The sequence below is a fragment of the Argopecten irradians genome, chromosome 14 (genome assembly GCF_041381155.1).
Source record: "Argopecten irradians isolate NY chromosome 14, Ai_NY, whole genome shotgun sequence".
NCBI classification, from domain to species: Eukaryota; Metazoa; Mollusca; class Bivalvia; order Pectinida; family Pectinidae; genus Argopecten; species Argopecten irradians.
Window position 1 is genome coordinate 15,558,226 of NC_091147.1, and position 25,585 is coordinate 15,583,810.

The 25,585-nt window shown below is 35.1% G+C and overlaps 1 protein-coding gene across 5 annotated transcripts; it reads left to right on the forward strand.

Annotated features, from left to right (window-relative positions):
- The first annotated feature begins 219 nt into the window (after positions 1-219).
- LOC138306912 (tubulin beta chain-like) lies at positions 220-19,475 on the forward strand. 5 transcript variants are annotated; one of them, XM_069247477.1, is made up of 4 exons: positions 220-378; positions 940-1,048; positions 1,192-1,547; positions 1,871-3,213. In XM_069247477.1, the coding sequence occupies exons 1-4, from the start codon at positions 322-324 to the stop codon at positions 2,681-2,683; spliced, it is 1,335 nt and encodes a 444-aa protein (XP_069103578.1). In that variant the 5' UTR covers positions 220-321; the 3' UTR covers positions 2,684-3,213. The 5 variants fall into 5 exon arrangements, with proteins under 5 accessions (XP_069103578.1, XP_069103577.1, XP_069103582.1 ...); XM_069247476.1 differs by lacking the exons at positions 940-1,048; positions 1,192-1,547; positions 1,871-3,213 and adding exons at positions 16,400-16,508; positions 17,696-18,051; positions 18,349-19,475 and having other exon boundaries at positions 291-378; XM_069247481.1 differs by lacking the exons at positions 940-1,048; positions 1,192-1,547; positions 1,871-3,213 and adding exons at positions 6,885-6,993; positions 8,034-8,389; positions 8,627-9,752 and having other exon boundaries at positions 298-378.
- The last annotated feature ends 6,110 nt before the right edge of the window (positions 19,476-25,585 follow it).

Here is a 25,585-nt window from a genome sequence, read left to right on the forward strand (position 1 = left end):
CAATAACACTAATGCATAATAATAGATTATTTGGCAGAATTATATGCATATATAATTAGTTTTCGAATACCATTATCGAAATACTAAGCCCTTTAATAGATCTTGGCCCGGCCTCTTAGATACGTGAGAAGTTTGCCAATACCAAATATCACTATCTGTTGATTATCAGCCCACTGTTAGATTATCCACTCGACTGGGTAAGAACAATATCCCATTTAAATAACGGTCATTTCACCAGCACCATGACTCCTGTATAAAAGCAGTTGGGGGCCACGATACAAACCAGTACGGCACAGAGTAACAGCACAGACACACAGCAACATGAGGGAAATAGTACATATGCAGGCTGGCCAATGTGGCAACCAGATCGGTGCCAAGGTAGATACAAAATATATTATATCATTTATATTCTGAAATAAAATAACCAATGGAAAATTTGATAATAGTTTTGTATCAAAATAACTATAATGCAATTATGCATTAATCGCTTGATAATAGTTTATATGAAAATTAACAAAAATAGATTGTCAGACATAACGTTCACTGAATTTTGAGAACATGGCTATCAAACTAACTACATTTTGTAAATACAATGTAGTTGTAATTCATTTTATTTGTGTTAATTATAGATTTAATTAAAAACAGGGCCAATGCCAAATAATACTGTCGAGATGTTACTTAAACTTCGGACACTGTTTTAGATAAAATGATGACCGAATACTAAGTACTTGCATATAAAACTAAATAAAAACAATGTTGTCGAAATGTTTCTATATTAAAGTTGTATTAAATTATAGATTTAATTTGCATTGTCGAGATAATTTACAGGTATATTCGACATCTTTTTTTTCTTTTCTAAGAATGATTTGATTTCTCTTTTATCTATTAAATCGACTTTTTAGTGCTTAGATTTTGATCGATTCCTAATTATTGCTTCAGTTCTGGGAAGTAATTTCCGATGAACATGGAATTGACCCCACCGGTACATACCACGGAGATTCCGACCTTCAGTTGGAGAGGATCAACGTGTACTACAACGAGGCCACAGGTAAAGCCGCCAAAATTTAGTTTGAACATACTTATATCAATACGTATTCATCTAAAATAAAATTAAATAAACAACAATAAATAAAATATCCTTTTATATATATTTCAAAAATATGATAATTGAACTAAATTGCTAATTTTCAGGTGGCAAATATGTTCCCCGAGCTGTCTTGGTGGATCTGGAGCCCGGAACCATGGACTCTGTCAGATCTGGTCCTTTTGGACAAATCTTCAGACCAGACAACTTTGTGTTCGGACAGAGTGGTGCTGGAAACAACTGGGCTAAGGGACATTACACAGAAGGTGCTGAACTCGTAGACTCTGTTCTTGATGTTGTACGAAAGGAATCAGAAAGTTGTGATTGCCTACAGGGATTCCAACTTACACATTCTCTTGGTGGTGGTACCGGATCTGGAATGGGAACTCTCCTCATCTCCAAAATCCGTGAAGAATACCCAGACAGGATCATGAACACATTCTCCGTTGTGCCATCACCCAAGGTTAGTTTAATAATATTTATTAAGCAATTACATAAAAACAGCATTTAAATTATTTATCAAATAAAATCAATAAATGATTAAATAAATGATGCTACTCATATTAAAGTTTATGTACAATGAAGACATCAACAGTAGGTGAAATCAAAAAAATGATTTTGGACAGTTCGACACAGGGATGAATATTCGTTAATTTAGTATATAAAACCATCAAAAGGTGACAACTGCATCAATTTGATTATTTTTGCAGTATTCAATTTTCATATTTATGTTGATGATATTCAATGCCGTTTTAATTATCAATTCTATTTTCTATCAATTTCCAGGTATCCGACACCGTGGTAGAACCATACAATGCCACCCTCTCCGTCCACCAACTTGTAGAAAACACAGACGAAACCTATTGTATCGACAACGAGGCTCTCTATGACATCTGTTTCCGTACCCTCAAACTAACCACACCCACATACGGTGACTTGAACCATCTCGTCTCCGCCACCATGTCCGGAGTCACCACCTGTCTCCGGTTCCCCGGTCAACTGAACGCTGATCTCCGTAAATTGGCTGTCAACATGGTCCCTTTCCCCCGTCTCCACTTCTTCATGCCTGGATTCGCTCCTCTTACATCTCGTGGTAGCCAGCAGTACAGGGCTCTTACCGTCCCAGAGCTGACCCAACAGATGTTCGATGCCAAGAATATGATGGCTGCCTGTGATCCTCGTCACGGACGTTATCTGACCGTTGCCACCATCTTCCGTGGACGTATGTCCATGAAGGAGGTCGATGAGCAGCTCCTCAACGTCCAGAACAAGAACAGCAGCTACTTCGTTGAATGGATCCCCAACAACGTCAAGACCGCCGTCTGTGATATCCCACCACGTGGTCTTAAGATGTCTGCAACATTCATTGGTAACAGCACCGCCATCCAGGAGCTCTTCAAGCGTATCTCCGAGCAGTTCACCGCTATGTTCCGTCGTAAAGCTTTCTTGCATTGGTACACTGGTGAGGGTATGGACGAGATGGAGTTTACTGAGGCCGAATCCAACATGAACGACTTGGTGTCTGAGTACCAACAGTACCAGGATGCCACAGCTGAAGAAGAGGGAGAGTTCGAGGAGGAAGAGGGAGAGGAGGCTTAAATTAACCAATTTGTATTAACCTTTCGGAACATGAGTTCGACGAGGAGGCTTAAATATGAAGACCTAAAGAACATACAGATACAAACAAAACTTTTACATATTCATACTATCGTTATAAATTATTCCAGCATTTTGTTATTTTTGTATCTTTGGACTGAATTATTTGAGGAAAAATTTAAGCCATTATATCAATCATGAAATTATCCTACGCTATTAGTCCATTTATTGTATTGAATTCACTGAGTCTGAATCCAACGTGAACGACTACCAACAGTACAGGGATGCCACAGCTAAGCGAGGAGAAGGGAGAGTTCGAGGAGGAAGGATCATGGAAAGCCTAACTCTTTGAAGTAGTTTTTACGCACTATATCACTGCCATATTAGAGTATTTTTATCATATTTGGTCCTGTATATTTCAGGGATTATTAAGGAAATGAAATGAAATTATAATTTTGTAATTATATAATAAAACTATAAAGTTGTTGAAATTTGAATAATAAAAAAGGCATTAAAATCTACTCAAAGTTGAATGAGTTATAAATTTTATTTGTATAGTTGACTTGCTACAGTATACATCTATATATAGCCGTGACTGATCAAAATGACTGACAAATACCCGATGTTATCTGGCATGTAATTGGTTAAGAGGTGACCGAGTCCATTTACTCGTTAGTTACACGGTTCATGACAACATAATGTATTTATAGACCAGCATTTTCCACTACAACGCCTTCAGTAATGAACAACAATGACTATGACCAATAATATTTCAGAAACTTTGGCTCTAGTAGTTGAAGTTTAGCAATCCTTATTCGAAAACATCTATCATTAAACAGGTACCAAATTATTCAATAATTTGATTGTATTTCTCAAGGATTAGAGATTATGTAATAAGTCGCAAAAATGGATGTATTATGGCATCTACTTTGTTGTACATCCTATAAACAAACAGAAGTCTTTAATGAAACGCCGAATTATGCTAATTCATATCCGCGCTAATAAATCATAATTTACAATTATTCGTTAAATTTGACTGCGCTAAAACAGCAAGGAGAGTTAATTTCAAATTTGAATTGGTCGAAAAAATCTCTACTTACTTTGTATATACTTATAAGTACTCAAGTATTCTGGCATTGATGCTTTGCCCCGCTGTCGTCTTTACTGTAAAGTTCTAGAAGTTATTACAAACATCTCCTGAAAAAAACTAGCCGGTGGAGTCATTGAGTGATCAAATGAAACTGATTTACAAAATTTTAAACAGAAATATACACAAGAAATGTTTTACCTTTAGCCCAGTGGAAAATACGCCCACGAATTGTCGTCATCAGTAAAATTCAAACGGAAATGTGAAATGAAACCGCTGATCATGCTACTTAAGGTCGTTGAAATACAAAAAGTGATAGATATAAACAAAGGCACAAAGGCAAAATTAAAACAACAGAAATTTCTTTAAATATACAATAAATCATGACCATAATTTAAAATTTAATTATATGCATACAAAAACATGTAAACAACCTCGTTATCTACTACAAAGATACTTTTAGACACATGTGTTAATTAATCGGTTCAACGTTAGCACGTGCATTAACAAAGTATCTATACGGAGACTGCTAAAAATGTAAAAGTGGTATTGAACTCGGTGCATGCAAGAGTAAATGTCCTCAGTTTCGAGGTCATGTTAAGAGTTACAATCTTATTGAGAATAATTGGATGACGATAACGATATCACAAGTCACAACAAGGCTCAAGTCTCATCAACAAATTTTATCTTTAAGGAATTCCTTTACGTAAAATTCTCCGTGTGAAAGCATAACAGAGGTAAACGTCTTCCTTAAAGTTAAGAACAGATGATAAAACTAGGCCATGGTGTGCAGAGCAAGTGAGACCCAGTATCACAAAGGGAGTAGTTACCATTGCGATGATAGTGTCAACCGTTATATGTTGATGAAAACCCTTAAAAAAGAAAGTACCTCAGAATATTTCATGTTATAGAGTACATATTCAATAAGTAAATGTATTCCACGATACTTTTAAAAAAAACACTGGTATTGATTAATTAAATACATTAAAAGTTATATAATGAACCCTCCTTAGAAATGATGATAGTGTTAGTTAATAGTGATAAGTAGTTGAATACGTTGAAAGGTCGCTAAACATACTTGCTATCTTTTCATTTACTTGCATATTAACACCATAGTAAACTCTTAAGATTAATAAAGTTCGATGGCCCAGTTTCATCCACATTCCTTAATTTTTAGAAATTCCTTACCCTGAAAATTATCCACAAGCATTACTGATGTAAACTAAAACGCCTTAACTTCAATTTTTTCCTTGTTTTCTGTAATGATTTCTATGGAAAAATATCAAATTAAGGAATTACTGAATGTTAAGGAATGCTGATGAAATTTGGCCTTGGTAATCTAAATCTCAAACCATAGCAAGTAATATATTCCTGTTGTCAGATGAAGTATCATCGCATTGGATTCTCAACATATTTGCTCTCCTTTTATTTACATACATAATCACAACATTGTATACTTGTATGATCAATTACCAGCTATTTTTAATCTCAAATCATACTACTTTTCAAGTTCCTTATGTCTGACGAATAGTTCGTACTTTTCTATTCCGGGCACGGATATGAAGGACACATGTCATATACCGTTAGCTGTAAAGAGTGAATAGTTCCTGTTAACTTTAACATTATACGGTAATAGTTTTTCAGTAAACCTGACATACAACTTATTGTTATGACATTGAAAAGGTACATAGCGGCATTGTTATTTATAACAAACATCATGTAATGCATATTCAAAATGAGTGATCAGGAAAATCGATAAACCAAAATGGTTATATCATCGGTTGAAGAAAATTTCTTTTACGTTCTCTTTTAAATGTTTTCAACATTTCTTTCGATTATAGCATTCAATAGATTCTTTTCAGCGTTTTTTACCTTAAATTCGTTTTCATTGTATTCCTTTCAATAGAAAAAAAACCTTTACTAGAAAATTATACTCAACGCGGTCGTATGTAATTTAAACAAATGTTTGTTTGGCAAAATAGAAATTCTCCATGGCAGTAAGGGAATTATGCCTCTATACATTACAACATAGCCTTTCAGTATGAACAGTTCGATAATTAAAAAGTAGGAGCCTAACCCGTATACAAAAGCTGTCCATATTGATATTCGATACCTCTCTATGTTTAAATAAGGTTTATATACAGGATCTGATAATGGTGACTTAAACAAGACAGCCATGGTATGATAGAATAGATATCCAAGCCTTATCTCTAATTCCTATTATTCGCTCGAACCTGTTCAAATAATAGCGGGTCAATGGGCCGGAACGTTAGTGGCAGTTCATAGTTGTTGGTTTATAAGTCTAGGAGACACTAAACAACAAACCATAACTGAAGAAGTCCGCCTTCGGAGACACAGACAGCCCCAAACTACCAATATGAGGGAGATCGTTCATATGCAAGCCGGCCAGTGTGGCAACCAGATCGGTGCTAAGGTAACTATGCTGTATTTACTACAAGGGTAAATCAGGCAAATAAAAAATACACCATTGATAATACAAAGATGTGATTTTTGTAAAAGTACCTTTCTTCGTGACCTCTATCAAGGGGAGCGTTTTAATACCAGACCTCAATTAGAGATTACAGTTTCTACTGTAGTTTTTACCTGCTAATTTTACTTAATAGTTTTCTTAATAGAAATAATTTCAAACTTAATGAAAACATTTCTTATTGTACTTTCATTTATCACATTTGACCATTTAAAATGTCTTTTAATATTATTCGCTACTTATCGAACGACAGTATTTCAGAGAGCATTTTAGTATAAAACATTGGTTGTTTGTTCGATATTTACGGATGAGGATGCAAAAAGGTAACATTTTAACATGAGTAAGAACTTTTTAAGGAGCAATGTCAGACTTATTTGGATTGTATGGGTTTTTAAACCCAATCTGTTAACGAGACATCCACGTGACATTTGTGAATTTGTTCCTTCGCTGATTTTAAACTAGATGGCAGACATCTTTATACTTACAAAGTGGATAACATATCTTACATGAAATAATGGTTACACAGAAAACTAAATCATTACAATCGCTTGTTACGCCTTTGTTAAATTCAATTAATCTTGGCATATCTGTTAATGAAACGTGACAAGGGTTTTAATATATATTTTCAGTTCTGGGAAGTTATTTCCGATGAACACGGAATTGACCCCACAGGTACATACCACGGAGATTCTGACCTTCAGTTGGAGAGAATCAACGTGTACTACAATGAGGCCACAGGTAATTATGATATGAAAACTAAAATTTTGACATACTAATTTTTCTTCACTAATCATTAAGCTTTGACAAGCATTTGAATGGACACAAAAAACGTGTATAATGCATTATAAACATTAGTTCCAACCCAGAATTTATGCTCTGCAAAATTCTTGCATTTATGCCTTTTGTACGTGTAGATCTAATAGCTTACACTGTAAAATTGTAAGATACCACTTGGATTCATGGTCTAGACGTAGATGTAATATAATGTTTTTTGCAGTATTGCCAAACATCATTTTCAGCTCTTATTTGTCCTTGTAATATTAAAACCTTTGCATTGGCAGTACTGCCAAATTTCATTATATCTAAATCTATCACGCAGTGTTCGGATTACATATGGTCAGACAATGAAACCAAAATTGTGTTTAAAATTTCATCCCATATTTCAGAGAGTTTTTGTGATTGTAAAGTGTATTCTGCATTTATGTTTTAAACTTCCCATGCATAAAGCATGAAAAACAAGAGTTTTTACAATGTCAAGGGATGACCTATATAACTAGTGGCATCAATATGAACTAGATAAACCATCTTTATCTAGTAAACATTTTCATTCATGATATATGATACATACATGTATTTGAATGTTCCAAACCACATAAAACGTTCTGTAATTACAGAAAATATGCTAGGTGTTTATTTCCCAGTACACCGGATGTGTTTTCTGTATAACACCGGTAGAAGTTGACATAAGTCAACCTCGATCTTATATTTTGTCATCGCTATGGTTTATATTCCGTCTTTGAAATATTACAGATTTAATTCCCTTGTGGTTGTGGGAAGGAACTGATTGTGACGTCATTATTTTGTGAGTGAAATTCACATCGTTTTTTCTGAAAAATCTGACGTTATGCTCACAAACACATGACGTTACCATCATTACTTAACCGCAGGGACAGATAACTCTTAAACGTACAAACACAGAGTAACAAATCGCAAATATATCATTTAATACATCAGCTTTCTGATTCACATATTTTTATTTGATATATGGTCAATTTTAGGAGGCAAATATGTTCCCCGAGCTGTCTTGGTGGATCTGGAGCCCGGAACCATGGACTCCGTCAGATCTGGTCCTTTTGGACAAATCTTCAGACCAGACAACTTTGTGTTCGGACAGAGTGGTGCCGGAAACAACTGGGCTAAGGGACATTACACAGAAGGTGCTGAGCTCGTAGACTCTGTTCTTGATGTTGTCCGCAAAGAATCAGAAAGCTGTGATTGTCTGCAGGGATTCCAGCTTACACATTCTCTTGGTGGTGGTACCGGATCTGGAATGGGAACTCTCCTCATCTCCAAAATCCGTGAAGAATACCCAGATAGGATCATGAACACATTCTCCGTTGTACCATCTCCCAAGGTAAATTTGTATAATTGATTCTGTTTACTGTAAAATAAGCATAACTTATAAAGTGTTTTAAAGAAGCATCGTGATTGACCAGTATATATAAGTATCATATGTGTTTGCTATTTTACATTGCTAAGCAAAGATAATTTTTAAAAAAAAAGTTATTTTGGGTCAGTTTTCTCGATGATCTGCGAAAAATACAAGCTAGATATATAAAAAAAAACGTAAATCATTGAATAACTTTTCTAGGTATCTGACACAGTTGTCGAACCATACAACGCCACCCTCTCCGTCCACCAACTTGTTGAGAACACCGACGAGACCTACTGTATCGACAACGAGGCTCTCTACGACATCTGCTTCCGTACCCTCAAACTGACCACACCCACATACGGTGACTTGAACCATCTCGTCTCCGCCACCATGTCCGGAGTCACCACCTGTCTCCGATTCCCCGGTCAACTGAACGCTGATCTCCGTAAATTGGCTGTCAACATGGTCCCCTTCCCCCGTCTCCACTTCTTCATGCCTGGTTTCGCTCCTCTTACATCTCGTGGTAGCCAGCAGTACAGGGCTCTTACCGTCCCAGAGCTGACCCAACAAATGTTCGATGCTAAAAACATGATGGCTGCCTGTGATCCTCGTCACGGACGTTATCTGACCGTCGCCGCCATGTTCCGTGGACGTATGTCCATGAAGGAGGTCGATGAACAGATGTTGAACGTCCAGAACAAGAACAGCAGCTACTTCGTTGAATGGATCCCCAACAACGTCAAGACCGCCGTCTGTGATATCCCACCACGTGGTCTTAAGATGTCTGCTACCTTCGTTGGTAACAGCACCGCCATCCAGGAGCTCTTCAAGCGTATCTCCGAGCAGTTCACCGCTATGTTCCGTCGTAAGGCTTTCTTGCATTGGTACACTGGTGAGGGTATGGACGAGATGGAATTCACTGAGGCCGAATCCAACATGAACGACTTGGTGTCTGAGTACCAACAGTACCAGGATGCCACCGCCGAGGAGGAGGGCGAGTTCGAGGAGGAAGAGGGAGAGGAAGCTTAAATTATGTGAGGCAACTTCTACTTGAACCAAAGGACGCAAACAAAATAAAACTTTCGCATAGTCATACTATTGTTATTTCTTTGGACTTAAAACAGTTGATGAAAAACAAGCCATTGTGCCAATAATAAAATTAACCAGCGTTATTAATTAATTCATTTTTTGGACTTTTAACAGAATTGCAATATGATTTTATAACACAAGAAAAACGTGTATAATGGATGGGATTCCCATTGAAGAGCAAACATCATGTGGATAACACCAAAATGACGTACAACAAATTCAGAAACAAAATTAAAACTATGACGTAAAGAGATGTTGTCTTCTGTGATTTTGTGTAGACATACACCACAAGTATTTTCAAAATCATACTTTAGCGCGTTTCGAGTCACGAAATAAAATTTGCTCCAAAATAAGGCTGTGCTAATACAGCTGAGTTATGGAAATGATTGTGAGTTCATAGTTCCGGATTTTGTTAACGGGAACGTAACTAAAGACAGGATGTGATACCTGTATTCACGCGTGAGCTTAAACAGAACTCGGGTCTGGTTTTAAGTTTTGTATAAGCTTAAATGGAACTAGGACCTAGTTTTTAGTTCTGTATTAGCTTGAATGAAAACTATGGTCTGGTTTCAAGTTAGAACTCGGATCTGGTTTCTAGTTATGTATCAGCTTAAATGGAACTAGGGCCTAGTTTCTAGTTCTGTATCAGCTTGAATGAAAACTATGGTTTCAAGTTAGAACTCGGATCTGGTTTCTAGTTATGTATAAGCTTAAATGGAACTAGGGCCTAGTTTCTAGTTCTGTATCAGCTTGAATGAAAACTATGGTTTCAAGTTAGAACTTGGGTCTGGTTTCTAGTTATGTATAAGCTTAAATGGAACTAGGGCCTAGTTTCTAGTTCTGTATCAGCTTGAATGAAAACTATGGTTTCAAGTTAGAACTCGGATCTGGTTTCTAGATATGTATAACCTTAAATGCTACTAGGGCCTAGTTTCTTCTTCTGAAATAGCTCAAATAGTTATATTTTAGTTAAAGTTAAGAAACTCGAAGCTATAAACTATAAACTCACAATCAAATTCAAATCTTCCTTATTAGCTGTATGTGATAGTCAAACATATCTTAAAACAGGGGTGTCATATTATAGTTTAGTGTATATAAACAGCAATAAAACGTTTATGTTGGACCTACACAATACTGTAAATCAAACAGAGATTTTGTGTTATATCACTTCGAGTTAACGAGGAGCGGCTGACCTTTGAACTGGTCAGAGACCAATGTCATTCTTAATTTAAAAAGATTAATTCAGGAGTTGAAGGAATGGTTCCCAGTGTCACAGGGGTTACTATCACTGTATCGGTAGAAGCTTTCGTTAGTTGTCGCTTCACTGATGTTAGTACTCCCTGGAAACTACAGCGGTTACTATCATTGTCGTTATATCCACCCCTGGAATATGCCATAGTAACATGAAAAAACTGAGCAATCACAGGCTTACAAGATTATGTAGAGAGAAAAGCTTCATATCAAAGCCTTATTGTTAACCATGGTGAATCGTATTTCGATTATTTTGACGGATAACAAAGGACCAAACTATCAGATTTGCTATGATATATACCAGGGGAGAATATAATGACAGTGATAGTAACCCCTGAAATATCGAGGATGTTGTGAGAACGTTAGGGCACGATGGCTTAACGGTTAATGTGTCAGACATTGTGCCGGTAGCCTTACCATTATGAGACCCCGAAATGAGGCTGTCGACAGGTAGAGACCGTAGGTTGTTGACTTGTCTCCGAGAACTCTGTCTGTCTTCCTCTTTCAAAATCTTACTTGTCTTCAAATGACTATGACTGGTAATGTAGAGTGGGTTATGTAATGATATAAGACTTTTTACCATGGAGATAGAAGCAAGCTTATTACACAACAAATAATTTAGATTTTACTTCTATGATGAGATGGTACGGTGTTGGCATTACATGCAGTTTTATTTTGTTTTGATCGTCAGCATCATTGATAAGTCCTTAAAGTATGCATCAATTAATCGGTACTTTCCGTTTACTCGTGTCTCACATCGGAACACCACTCAGACCTTTCCGTCATACATATGTATCTTCGGAAAATACATTATACGTATATATAATGCTGGACCAGAATGGTATTCTGAATGCTCCTTGCTTCAATCACAACATCTAAGTGAAATTTCCGGCTATTCCGGAAATATATCAATAATTTCCGAAGAATGGCGGAAATTTCTCGAGATGTTGCTCTTGCTCGTTTCTCGTTTACGGAAAGTATCGAAGGTTCCCGATTATCAATTGCAGTGCTTTACTACTGACGTCATCAGAGGACTCGGTTGCTGAAGAAAAGGGATAGGAGTTCTAAGAGAAAACGTCAACAAATAGGTCCTATTCCACCTCAGACGGACAACCGAGAGATTGACTACTGGTGTTAGAATGGCAGGCATATTAACAATTGAGCAATATAAAGCGATTTTTTTATTACAAAACATAACCATTGACAATTCATAGATACACTAATAAAAAAAACTAATAAATAATAAATGAGTAACTCTACTCAGTTATGAAATGCTAGCGGCATGTTCATGCATAACGACAAGGGGGGATAATTAGATACCAGTTAACATAACATAAAATAATACAACCGATCTGTTTTGTGGAGTCAAAACTTAGAGACCAAGATCATTTAAAGAAACTGAGAATTAAATGCAAATAACGCAACTGCTAGCCTGAATCAAAATCGATAACACGTAGCATAATGCAAACAAAATACAGCGATCTGCATGGAGACCATTGAAATGGAACAAATATAAGAATGTTGGTCACGTGATGTGTAAACTAATCAATATGGTGGAACTGAAGGGTATGACGGTTTATATAAAGGTGTTAAATACACTTCTGATTTTCAATCGATTTTTTTATGTTTGTTGTACATACTTTGCAAATAAACGTGTTTACACAAGAAACTTAAGCCCTTACACCGAACAGAGTGAAATAAGGTAAAGGAAAAAATAGTAGTGCAAGTAAAAGTTATCATTTTTATTATATCACATTTTTTTAAAGGCTGAAATAAGAATAAAAATGTTCAAAAGAATTCATTAATTCAAACAACCATAGGGTTATGCGTTTACTTGGAAGACTAACTGTAATTTTATCAACTGTGATCTTTTATAGGAGGGGTATCTTTATATAAAATTCACGAAAAGCTAATTACAGGACAGTCCGTTCCGTTTCTCAGCTTCTTTCATAAACCGCCATTGAATTAAACATCAAATATGAATAAATTGAAAAGTAAAAGTAAATGAATAATACATTTTAGATACAATGTTACTACAAAGATAAGTCATGGATCATTCCTTTACTTGGTTAATGATGTTCTTGTTGTTAACCAAAAGCCGATGTCATTTAATTAGGAACTGCCTAGACTTTTGGTCTGCTAATCGAGTATCATTTACAAGCTGGTATTATCGATTTCATTTTAACGTTAATTACATTATTGTAAATAAATATCTGCACTGCTAACGTTGTGTAATACCTAAACTTTAACAAACCAATTTGGCGATATGTAGCTTTATAAAACAAAGGTACATGTTATATGACTACAGTTTACATCCAGTACAATTTTACACTTTGACTCCACACATTCCAAAAGTCGGGATTTCGATCTCAGACTCTGGTTTCGGCAATTACTTTATCTAGTGAAAGATACACAAAAAATCCCGACCTATCGACCCGTTTTTGTTTTTTTTTTGTGTTTTTTTTTTTGTTGTTTTTTTTTTTGCCAATGTAACCCTACACAGACATTTTCTTCCTAATTACTTTTTCCTAACTTTTATTCATTTATTCATATTCAGTATCACATTAAATAAATCTATTGTCATCGGTGGCATTTTCCGTATAAAGGTAATTACACGTAATTATCAAGTTAATCAATTGCCAGGGGAAACAACCCTGATTAGCCATTGTCTTTTTGCCTGCAGCCAAGATCACAAAGTGACCAAAATATGAACGCCTTTGGGAATCGCTTCCGTTATAAGAAACTTATATAGCCTACAGAATTATTCTTTTGTTTCTGGTCAAAACTAGTTTTCACTCACTATATACTGCGAGTGTCGAGATTCACACCAATGTTGTTTTGTACATTCAATATTTTACACCACATCAAATTAAATCTGTAAGATTTTATCTGAAAAAGGAAGGATTGTCTCGGTCACAAATACAGTTTCCGGTTTCATAGGGAAAAAAGACATATTTCTGTTATTATTTGCACAAACTGAAGTCGACTTGCTGGAAGCTAATTGAAATCCTCAAGTTTAACTGTGAAAAAACAATAGTATTAAGCTCTGTTTCATCAAAGACCATAGATGTGTTCAGTTTGTATAATGAGAAAACACAACAAAAACTCAATATTCTTGAAATTAATGATGTGGGAAATACAATCAATCATCTTTACTTATTATAAAGCCTTGTTTATTTTATATATTAAATGGAGTAAAGAAAATCAATTTATAATTTCAGAAATACTCGAAAGTATTTCGATAAAAGTGGTGTCCTCATCTAATCCATGAATTAAGTCCCAAGATTCGACGATCTGAATAAATGTTCATGTACAGACTTTCAATGTCGAAAGATAGCTAATTATTTCTTTTTGTTGTCCTTTCAATGATTTCTACAGGCTTCTTAGACGGGTTGTATCATGCGATCATAACATAACCTAAAGTCGAGGTGCAGTACATATGTATATCAATTCCAAAATCACTGTGATCCACACCAAGGCCACATATAATCGCGATGTTTTCAATAAAGTCAGGTTCGTTCGGTTATTTCAAAAGATAAATGGATTTAATTTGCAATATACACCAATCGAAATATATATCGATGTGCAGAACATTGTAACTATAGATTGCGCAGAGGTCCGTTCTATTTCAATCGTGAAAAAGGATACATACTTTTCTTTACAAAGACAATATCTCGTTGTTTTGTTTCCCCATTTTGTAGTTCCTAAGTTTCAGATATAAACACACACGAAATTTTCATGTAAATTTTCCGATAACGATATTTGTTATTTACACTCAGCAAACAATGGGTGTGTGTGTCGCACTCTGTTGTACGAGATGTATGTCAACATTTCAGGTTCGGTTTATTTATCTACCTTAGAACGTTATATTGACCCTGCAGTAGACTGTTATAGTACCGAGTCGATAATATACTCAACTTTTTTTACTCATTAAAACGATCAATGGATTCACTGTACCAATTCTCAAATACACCGCCCCAATGTAATAATACATGGACATCCGTATACATGGACATCAGCTTAACTTACACAAATTATATACTTTTCAATACGGTTAGTTTAATGAACTCGAAATATCTAGTCTGCTTCCATCACTCAAGCCTACGTATATGATAAGACCATCAACCGTTAATTAGACATTGTCTTCTATCTTATCAAATTTAAATTTAAAATTTGGTGGAAAAAATCAATGATATTTGAAATATTCCATTATCTCCGTACAGACAATTGCTCGTTAATGAGTGTAAATATCTTAATAAAAAAAATCAAAGGAAGATATTTGATACATTAATATTTTATGTTACCATTTTCTGAATTTCAAATGAAATTTCAACATTATAACAAAGAGAGAAAAATATAATCAATATTCAATTTACTCAGTGACTTGAAACAAAAGTGCAATGAATTTTGATATATAGTGCATTAAAATCAATTTATCAATCGTAATTTTGACGAATAAAATCTACCTTTTGAAAACTAGTTCTAACATTTCAAAAACATGTTAATATTACGATTTGGCAATAAGGCATTACTTTAAAAGTTCATACACTTTCAATCCTCTTTTTACCCAAATGCGCTCAATTTTCCTTCCAAATATGACGATTAATTGATCCAAAATGATTTCGCCGAAGGTTCAAACAGTTCCATTTTAACATTACATAAGCTATTGATCAAAATTCTTTTGTTATGTTACTAGCGCGCACCAACGCATTAGTGACCAAGAGTTCTAAATCTATTTATCACAACTAATCAACGTTGTTTTCTGGATTAACACTTAGCAATGCAAATCTTTAGAAAATGCAATCTGGGTTTATCTTAAGTATAGAACAATTCAGTTGAAGGTTTGAGGATATTATAAATTTAGTGACGCGCGGCCTTTAAGACTCGGAACCATAGTTGCCAGTATAAAAGCCCGAGGACAACCACAAACACGCCAGTACGGAACTGAACGCAGACACGTTAACATTGTTTAGCACTACAGACAGCCCCAACTACAAAAATGAGGGAAATCGTACATATGCAAGCCGGCCAGTGTGGCAACCAGATCGGTGCTAAAGTAAGAATTTACATCTATATCATTTATTTATTATGAAATAACCATGTATTTCAATTTTTTTTTATTTTACTACATTAGCATGTGCGGATTTTATTCTGTTCTAATTTTTTCATTGTTACCGTTTGTTACCATTGTTTAATATACCTTTGTGTCGCTATGAAAAAATGGATTTCTTATTTAGAGAACATTTATTCGGCACTTTTTGAAACATTCCTTCCCATGTGTAACTACCGGTTATGTTTACCGCCTAAGCCTTCCCGTGATAAGATTATCACACTACAAATAACTAGTGAGTCATTGTAACTAAGGGGGGTGACTCTTAACATTTTCTACAAAATCGCAAATCTTTGCGAATTTTATTTTATGAAAATGAATTTTAGCTATTTATAATTCATTTTCTTTAAGTTCTGAGAAATAATTTCTTATATTTTCTTCAAAGTCTCACATTTTTGATAATGTGTACTCGATTTTAATTTTGAAAGAAATTTCTACCATTATCTTCAAACTCTCAAATCTGTCATAATTTCATTAACTGAAAACAACACAAAAGTATATAATTATGATTCTAAACTCTATGTTTCATTTTATTTTAGTTCTGGGAAGTAATTTCCGATGAACACGGAATTGACCCCACCGGTACATACCACGGAGATTCCGACCTTCAGTTGGAGAGAATCAACGTATACTACAATGAGGCCACAGGTAAATAATCGGTGAATTTTAATTGAAACACGGATACGATTATGTTTACTCAGGCTTTAAACAGAGTTACTTGACAACGACACAGTTGTTTGTACCTAAATGAACTTTAAAAAAAAACTATGCAGTCTGTTGATTTTTTAACACATTGCTAAACTATACAGTGATATTTCAATTATATACTAGTTATCTATGTATAGTTTGATATTTGTGTTGTAAAATTAACCATTCTATGTTTCGAGATTTATATTGTATCTTTGATATTTATGTTGTATATTTTACTATTTTTATTGTATCTTTGTTGTACCTGGTCTCAGTATCTCTTATTCACTTGGTATTTTCTTTCACACTGCATCATTGTGGTTCATATTGTTGCTTTCGTTATTCTTGGTGGTTCATATTGTTTCTTTCGTTATTCTTGCGATATTGTCTAAAAAGATGACACATGGGAGTATTGATTTTTAGACTGGTTGAAACCATATAGCACTACGAAAGATTCGCATATTAACGACATTCATAAAATATCGACGTTACCATATGAATACAAAAGGTGCAATGTGAATGAAGAAGGTACAATAAAAATAGCAAATACACAATACGAATTGTGAATATACAACATAAATATCGGATAAACAAAGATATGAATTACAAACAATAAAACACAAATAACAAATTACACAAAACGAAAAGCAAGAATGCAATAGAATAGCATTACTGCATAATTTACCACTATTTGACAGGTCGTATTATTTTATCTCGGCAGTTATTTGAACACATCCCGTTTATTGCATACATCTAATGACAATAGATTCATTGTGATTGGCTGGTACAGTGACTTCTGTCTCTAAACCATTTCTGAAACAGTGACTTTTATCTCAAAACTATTTCTGATACAATGACTTCTGTCTCAAAACCATTTCTGAAAAATGTAATACGTTTTGATATACATACGCTCAAATACCGCTTTGCATGTTTGCGGAAATACTACTCAAAAAATAGTTCTCATTTTTGTTATACACATTTCAGATAAGTTTCCCTTCACTTTGTTGTTACTTGTTAGGTTTACAGATGATTTTAATATTCTAACATGACAACGGCAATTTCGTATATCAATAAGACGATTTTTTTATTTGAAATGCCATAACGCCTAACTGAAAGATTAGATAATAAAACAATACATTACATTTTAGGAGGCAAATATGTTCCCCGAGCTGTCTTGGTGGATCTGGAGCCCGGAACCATGGACTCCGTCAGATCTGGTCCTTTTGGACAAATCTTCAGACCAGACAACTTTGTGTTCGGACAGAGTGGTGCTGGAAACAACTGGGCTAAGGGACATTACACAGAAGGTGCTGAGCTCGTAGACTCTGTTCTTGATGTTGTCCGCAAAGAATCAGAAAGCTGTGACTGTCTTCAGGGATTCCAGCTTACACATTCTCTTGGTGGTGGTACCGGATCTGGAATGGGAACTCTCCTCATCTCCAAAATCCGTGAAGAATACCCAGACAGGATCATGAACACATTCTCCGTTGTACCATCCCCCAAGGTAAGAGTTTGAAGAAGTGATATACAGAACAAATGGAATCATGGTTTTAATTTCTTTTATCTGAATGATAAATAAAATGCCTTCATGAGAATGCTATATGGTATTTTCTACAGGTCGATGTCTCCCAGGCGATTATTCTGATATCTTTGTCAAAATCCCTCGCAGGTTCTTGGTCTCAGCTGTTAAAATCTTTCATATATCTAATACATATTGCTATGTGAACATATCACTATTTGCGTACATTCTCACTTTTGTGCCTATTTCAAGTGTTAACTTATTCTTTATCTTGTGTTACAGGTATCAGACACAGTTGTTGAACCATACAACGCCACCCTCTCCGTCCACCAACTTGTTGAGAACACAGATGAGACCTACTGTATCGACAACGAGGCTCTCTACGACATCTGCTTCCGTACACTTAAACTGACCACACCCACATACGGTGACTTGAACCATCTCGTCTCCGCCACCATGTCCGGAGTCACCACCTGTCTCCGATTCCCCGGTCAGTTGAACGCCGATCTCCGTAAATTGGCTGTCAACATGGTCCCCTTCCCCCGTCTCCACTTCTTCATGCCAGGTTTCGCTCCTCTTACATCTCGTGGTAGCCAGCAATACAGGGCTCTTACCGTCCCAGAGCTGACCCAACAGATGTTCGATGCCAAGAACATGATGGCTGCCTGTGATCCTCGTCACGGACGTTATCTGACCGTCGCCACCATGTTCCGTGGACGTATGTCCATGAAGGAGGTCGATGAGCAGCTCCTCAACGTCCAGAACAAGAACAGCAGCTACTTCGTTGAATGGATCCCCAACAACGTCAAGACCGCCGTCTGTGATATCCCGCCACGTGGTCTTAAGATGTCTGCTACCTTCGTTGGTAACAGCACCGCCATCCAGGAGCTCTTCAAGCGTATCTCCGAGCAGTTCACCGCTATGTTCCGTCGTAAGGCTTTCTTGCATTGGTACACTGGTGAGGGTATGGACGAGATGGAGTTCACCGAGGCTGAATCCAACATGAACGACTTGGTGTCTGAGTACCAACAGTACCAGGATGCCACCGCCGAGGAGGAAGGAGAGTTCGAGGAGGAAGAGGGAGAGGAAGAGGCTTAAATCCTCTTTAATTCCAGAATCTTTTAGAACTTTTAAACAAGAAATCTAGTCCATCTGGTTTCAGTGCTTGATCGAAACATCTAGTTTATTTGCCTGAATTGCAATATTTAGTACGAATATCGTTTGATATAAGGAACAATTTTGAAATGATGGTGATATTATTGTCAAGCCATGATTAAAAAAGTGCAAACATAAACGATATTTATTGTTTTTGTTAAACTTGTTATTAGTTACCATGCTGTGTTCTACGAAGTTAAATTTTGTTTGCTTCTGAAGCTAATAAAAATGCTCGATGAACATGTATAAAAACATATTCTTTTCTCTGTTTTTCTTTTCACTTGCACACTAAAATCTTTCAAGTAGTTTAGCTTTAAACTACTCTCAAACACGTCACGTTTGCTTGTACAGTTAAACCTGCCTGAGTGACTACCTCAACCACCTGCTTAATACGTCCATGCACGTTTTTGGTGAAACAAATGGCCAATTCTAGCAATCTATCCAATCTTACATTATGTTTTCAAAGTAATTTATCCTGTCAAGGTTAATTGGTTGCAAAATGCGAATTTGTTGAATATCTTTTCATTATGCATGAAAAAATATCCAGCACAATTTGCAGTAAGAACAGGACCGACATTCGGTTCGCAAATTCACTCAACAATTTTACTTTGACATGGTAATTTACTCTGACAATAATGTGTTCTATATTCTATCTATATATATCACTTACCTATAAAGACCATATTTGTCTATTGTGTGATCAGTTTAGACAGGTTTGACTGTACTTAAAAATACTCTTGTTCACTAGAACACTATATGAACCAGTTGTTCACAGCGGCTGCTTATGATGAAGACCATATAGGTCAATCAAAATAGAAATTCAACAATGCGTAATTCAATCAATGATTAAAAAGTATGAATAAAATTTATTCAATTAATCACTCATTTCAAACTGAACAACTGGTTCCGGGTCATGACCCCATCTATCCTTGTCCTTAGGCTGCCGTTACACTCACCCGTATAAGCGCATTAAAGCTTTCAAAAAACATTGCACAGTAAGCCACAAATCGATTTTCAATAGAACTGGTAAGATAACTTGATGCCTCAAAAGCGACGAAGGGCGGTTATTGACTCCAATGCGCTGAGCTAAAGTCGTGGGAAGAGAAACATTCAACAATGCTTAGCTATAGAACACCTTGGATAACACTATTCTTGTTCGATCAAAGAGAATGATACCGAAAGCTCTATAAAACATTTCTGCCATATATTTCGAATATGAAAATTAGAGTCTTTCTGTTTAAAGTAAAAAAAAAACCTGTCTATTCAAATTCGACATCAACCAAACCAATGTTGTACCGATAAAATTAACAACAATGACTGTAATATTTGACTGCATAAGCATTGTAAGTTATGATGAAATGATGCATCTACATAAAATAAAGAATGTAGATGCGACAATGAGAGCATAATCAAGACTCAACTTGAAGTACCGTCAATACATAGTGTATACGTGAAACGTTAAAACTATAGAACCAGGAAGTTCGGGAGAGTAAGTGTTCTCAGAGTTTTTCATTTCAGAATATTTTCTTGCGAGATGTTACAGACAATCGGAATTGGGCAACAGACAACATGCCTATACACGCCCTCTCCTTACATATTAACAGTAGATACAAATTAATATTGATATATACATAAATAATCTGAATTGCTTTACTACATCAAGCTAGATATTGATAAACATCATATACAAAATGTCTCCTAGTTCATATCATTACAAATAGAAAAAAAGAGTTCTCAGAGTTCTTCATTGGCATCTGATGACAAACCCGGACCATGTCACTGGCACTCATGTCAACACACCTTTATTTTAGGGAATTCCATAGTTTAACTGTTTTCATGAAAAAGCATTACACAGGATAACAAAAAATGCTTAACTTAAGATTGTTTTCTTTAACTTCTGCAATGTTTTCTTATGGAGTTCACCTATCAAACGATTCAAGTCAAGAAAAGATAACTTAAGTTGATGAAACCGAGTCAGGTGGAGATAATTGGGACACTTCAAAATATTACCAGCTTAAAATCAAATATTGATCTGGGCCGTTTTGTAAGCTACTCTCTGTTATGTCATGACTATCTTGGCTAACAGTGTTATGTCATGAATATCTTGGCTAACAGTGTGTTAGCAAACGACTTGGATATTAAGACATTACTTTATCAGAACGACACTTCTATAACAAAAAAGCGTTTAGGGGCGTAGCCAGGGTTAAAACGATTTGGGTGCAATGACATAGGTTTTTTTCCTGCCTTATACATGCTGCTCCTCTCAAATGTATCCACACATCACCAAAAGCACCTCCCAAAACAAATCACCAATATGAATCCTCTCTGTAGAGATTTATTTTTATGCTAAGATCGAAATTACTTCCTTTTGCTTTGAAAATATTAGATTATTCCAAATAAAGTCATCAACATTTTTTGGTAAATTCCATTGAATTCTGGATATAAATTTTACGTACCATGGTTAGCACACTATGTATGTATAGCAATGAGAAAATAAACACAACTTTTAAATGGTTATATTATATTATTAATGTCGCAAACAAAATGTGCCTTTATTGAGGCCGTTTTTTGTTTGTTTTATACCACTGAATAATTTCAATTATGACTGAGGTCGTACATTCTGATTCTACCCAAACGTTATCAGAATCAATTCTAAAATAAACATGAAAATGATGTGGATGCATGGGAGTACAGTACTGACCATGGAGTCTGGCTTTTTACATGTAATATAAGTAATATGTATCTTTGAAACCAATTTCAAAACACTATTCAGTTAATACACGTGGATATGAAATTAGACTCTCAGTATTTGGATATACAATGTATATGAAGTATTACAAAGCCAAACTATCCTCTTTTATTGCACTGGCTTAAAATTGGCTAAAATCCTTGAGATGCTGCGAATGCTGAAGACACACCTTCCGGAAGTGAGCGAAGGAACGATAACTCTGATTACAAATTGTCAATCTCGATCGGATTATTTCTCGTTTCTTTGCATGATATTGAAATCCAATCGCAATTTTCACAAAATAAGTTTGTTATCGTAAATGTGTTTTTCACCAATAATTGTAATGTTTTCTCTGTATACATAGCACTCACTTGATTTATATTCACGATAAAACGTGAAATAATCGAAGTAAAATAATAAAACCTGAACGACTAGATGTCTTTGCCGTTATATTCAGAAACAGGTGACACACAAGAAATGTAATTTAAGTTATTTTTTCGTCATAGAAAGTCGTTTGTAGTGTTTAAGCTTATCATTAGTATGATACATGTTTTCCATCATTTATTCTCTAATTAACTTGCACATACGGAATAAAATATAATTGAAATTGACTTGAAAATTTGACATGCATAATGAATATTTGTACCAGAATCATAGAGTCTCATAAAACTTTGTTATCACTTAGAAGGATATCGTGAGTATTTTTATATATAAAAAAAAATCTAATAGTAATTTTGCCGGTTATATACCTTCAGGCCACCTTATGATGTACAGAAACATGTTCAAGGCAAATAAAACGTCTTGGTGATGTTAAGAAAATAGTACTATTTGTGTTCCAGTCAGCGTCATTTCACGTATTGTTTCAGAAGCATGTCTGATGTCTACAGAAAAGTAAGAGTTTGTTTACTTAAAGTTTTGTATCGTTCTGACTAATACTACTTCATTCAAAGACAATCGAAATGGGGAAAATGTATAAGTCCATCACCTGAAGATCATGACCACTGCATTGCTACTAGGTCGAAGGTCAAATATTGAATTGGTGTTTTTTTCTGAATTCCTGCGAGGGCAATATCTTATAACCCCATGAACATCCAATCATGATGTTTAATTCAATTACATACAATGATTATTATGTAGATAATTCTTATCTTGACATAGAGGGGCCGCGGTGGCCAGTGGTAATTCACAAGCCCTCTCATAAACCCCTGGGGTGCTGGTTCGAATCCCATGTGGGGCAGTTGCCAGGTACTGACTGCTTGTCGGTGGTTTTTTCTCCGGTTACTCCGGCTTTCCTCCACCAACAAACCTGGCACGTTCTTACATAACCCCTTACATAACCCTGGCTGTTAATAGGACGTTAAAATAATAAAACCAAAATCTTGACTTAGACATTATTGTTAAAAGAAGGTTTTAAATGTTTAATGGTGGCGACATATTGGGAATGTCGATCTCCTTTACTTCTCAAGGGTGAGGATGATATTTGGTATTGATCACGAAACAAATGAGTGGTGCCTTTAAACTCAAAAGTATTTTGCGTCGGGTGTGCTGATAAATTCGCCTTAACACAGTACCATGGATCTAACATGAATTTGTAGTGATCATGTCACACCGGAGAACTCATTAATACAATAAAGTCTTTTAAGATATCACATGATGTATTATTGTGAAGTTCTTCTAACCTGACCTTTTAAGGTACATGCACCAATACTCAATTAATTTTTTGGTCCGCACACTATTTTGTTTTACTTTTAGTAATTGAGAGTGACTAGCCCGGTAGCTATTGAATATATCAAGTTACGTGTTATAAATTCATAGTTCTGTTGTTATTCACTTTATAATTAGATAAATCGGATTCACATAGTGTCATGACCAGAAGCGAAGATTTCCTAAAACGTACTATAATGATATTGATTAGATCGTCTGTTTAATGGGATTGATTATTTGAAAGTATCTTTCTATCAGATCAATTATTCATTCAGATCAATTTACCAATCCATCAATCAGATCAATTTACCAATCCATCAATCAGATCAATTAACCAATCAATCAGATCAATTTACCAATCAATCAATCAGCTCAATTTACCAAACCATCAGATTCATTTACCAATCCATCAATCAGATCAATTAACCAATCAATCAGATCAATTTACCAATCAATCAGATCAATTAACCAATCAATCAGATCAATTTACCAATCAATCAGGTCAATTTACCAATCAATCAGATCAAATTACCAAACCATCAGATCCATTAACCAATCCATCAATCAGATCAATTTACCAAACCATCAGATTCATTTACCAATCCATCAATCAGATCAATTAACCAATCAATCAGATCAATTTACCAATCAATCAGATCAATTTACCAATCAATCAGATCAATTTACCAATCAATCAGATCAATTTACCAATCAATCAGATCAAATTAACAAACCATCAGATCCATTAACCAATCCATCAATCAGATCAATTATAATTTACCAATCAATCAGATCAATTAACCAATCAATCAGATCAATTTACCAATCAATCAATCAGCTCAATTTACCAAACCATCAGATTCATTTACCAATCCATCAATCAGATCAATTAACCAATCAATCAGATCAATTTACCAATCAATCAGATCAATTAACCAATCAATCAGATCAATTAACCAATCAATCAGATCAATTTACCAATCAATCAGATCAATTTACCAATCAATCAGATCAAATTACCAAACCATCAGATCCATTAACCAATCCATCAATCAGATCAATTTACCAAACCATCAGATTCATTTACCAATCCATCAATCAGATCAATAAACCAATCAATCAGATCAATTTACCAATCAATCAGATCAATTTACCAATCAATCAGATCAATTTACCAATCAATCAGATCAATTTACCAATCAATCAGATCAATTTACCAATCAATCAGATCAAATTAACAAACCATCAGATCCATTAACCAATCCATCAATCAGATCAATTATAATTTACCAATCAATCAGATCAATTAACCAATCAATCAGATCAATTTACCAATCAATCAATCAGCTCAATTTACCAAACCATCAGATTCATTTACCAATCCATCAATCAGATCAATTAACCAATCAATCAGATCAATTTACCAATCAATCAGATCAATTAACCAATCAATCAGATCAATTAACCAATCAATCAGATCAATTTACCAATCAATCAGATCAATTTACCAATCAATCAGATCAAATTACCAAACCATCAGATCCATTAACCAATCCATCAATCAGATCAATTAACCAATCAATCAGATCAATTTACCAATCAATCAGATCAATTTACCAATCAATCAGATCTATTTACCAATCCATCAATCAGATCAATTAACCAATCAATCAGATCAATTTACCAATCAATCAATCAGCTCAATTTACCAAACCATCAGATTCATTTACCAATCCATCAATCAGATCAATTAACCAATCAATCAGATCAATTTACCAATCAATCAGATCAAATTACCAAACCATCAGATCCATTAACCAATCCATCAATCAGATCAATTATAATTTACCAATCAACCAGATCAATGAACCAATCAATCAGATCAATTTACCAATCAATCAATCAGGTCAATTTACCAAATCATCAGATCCA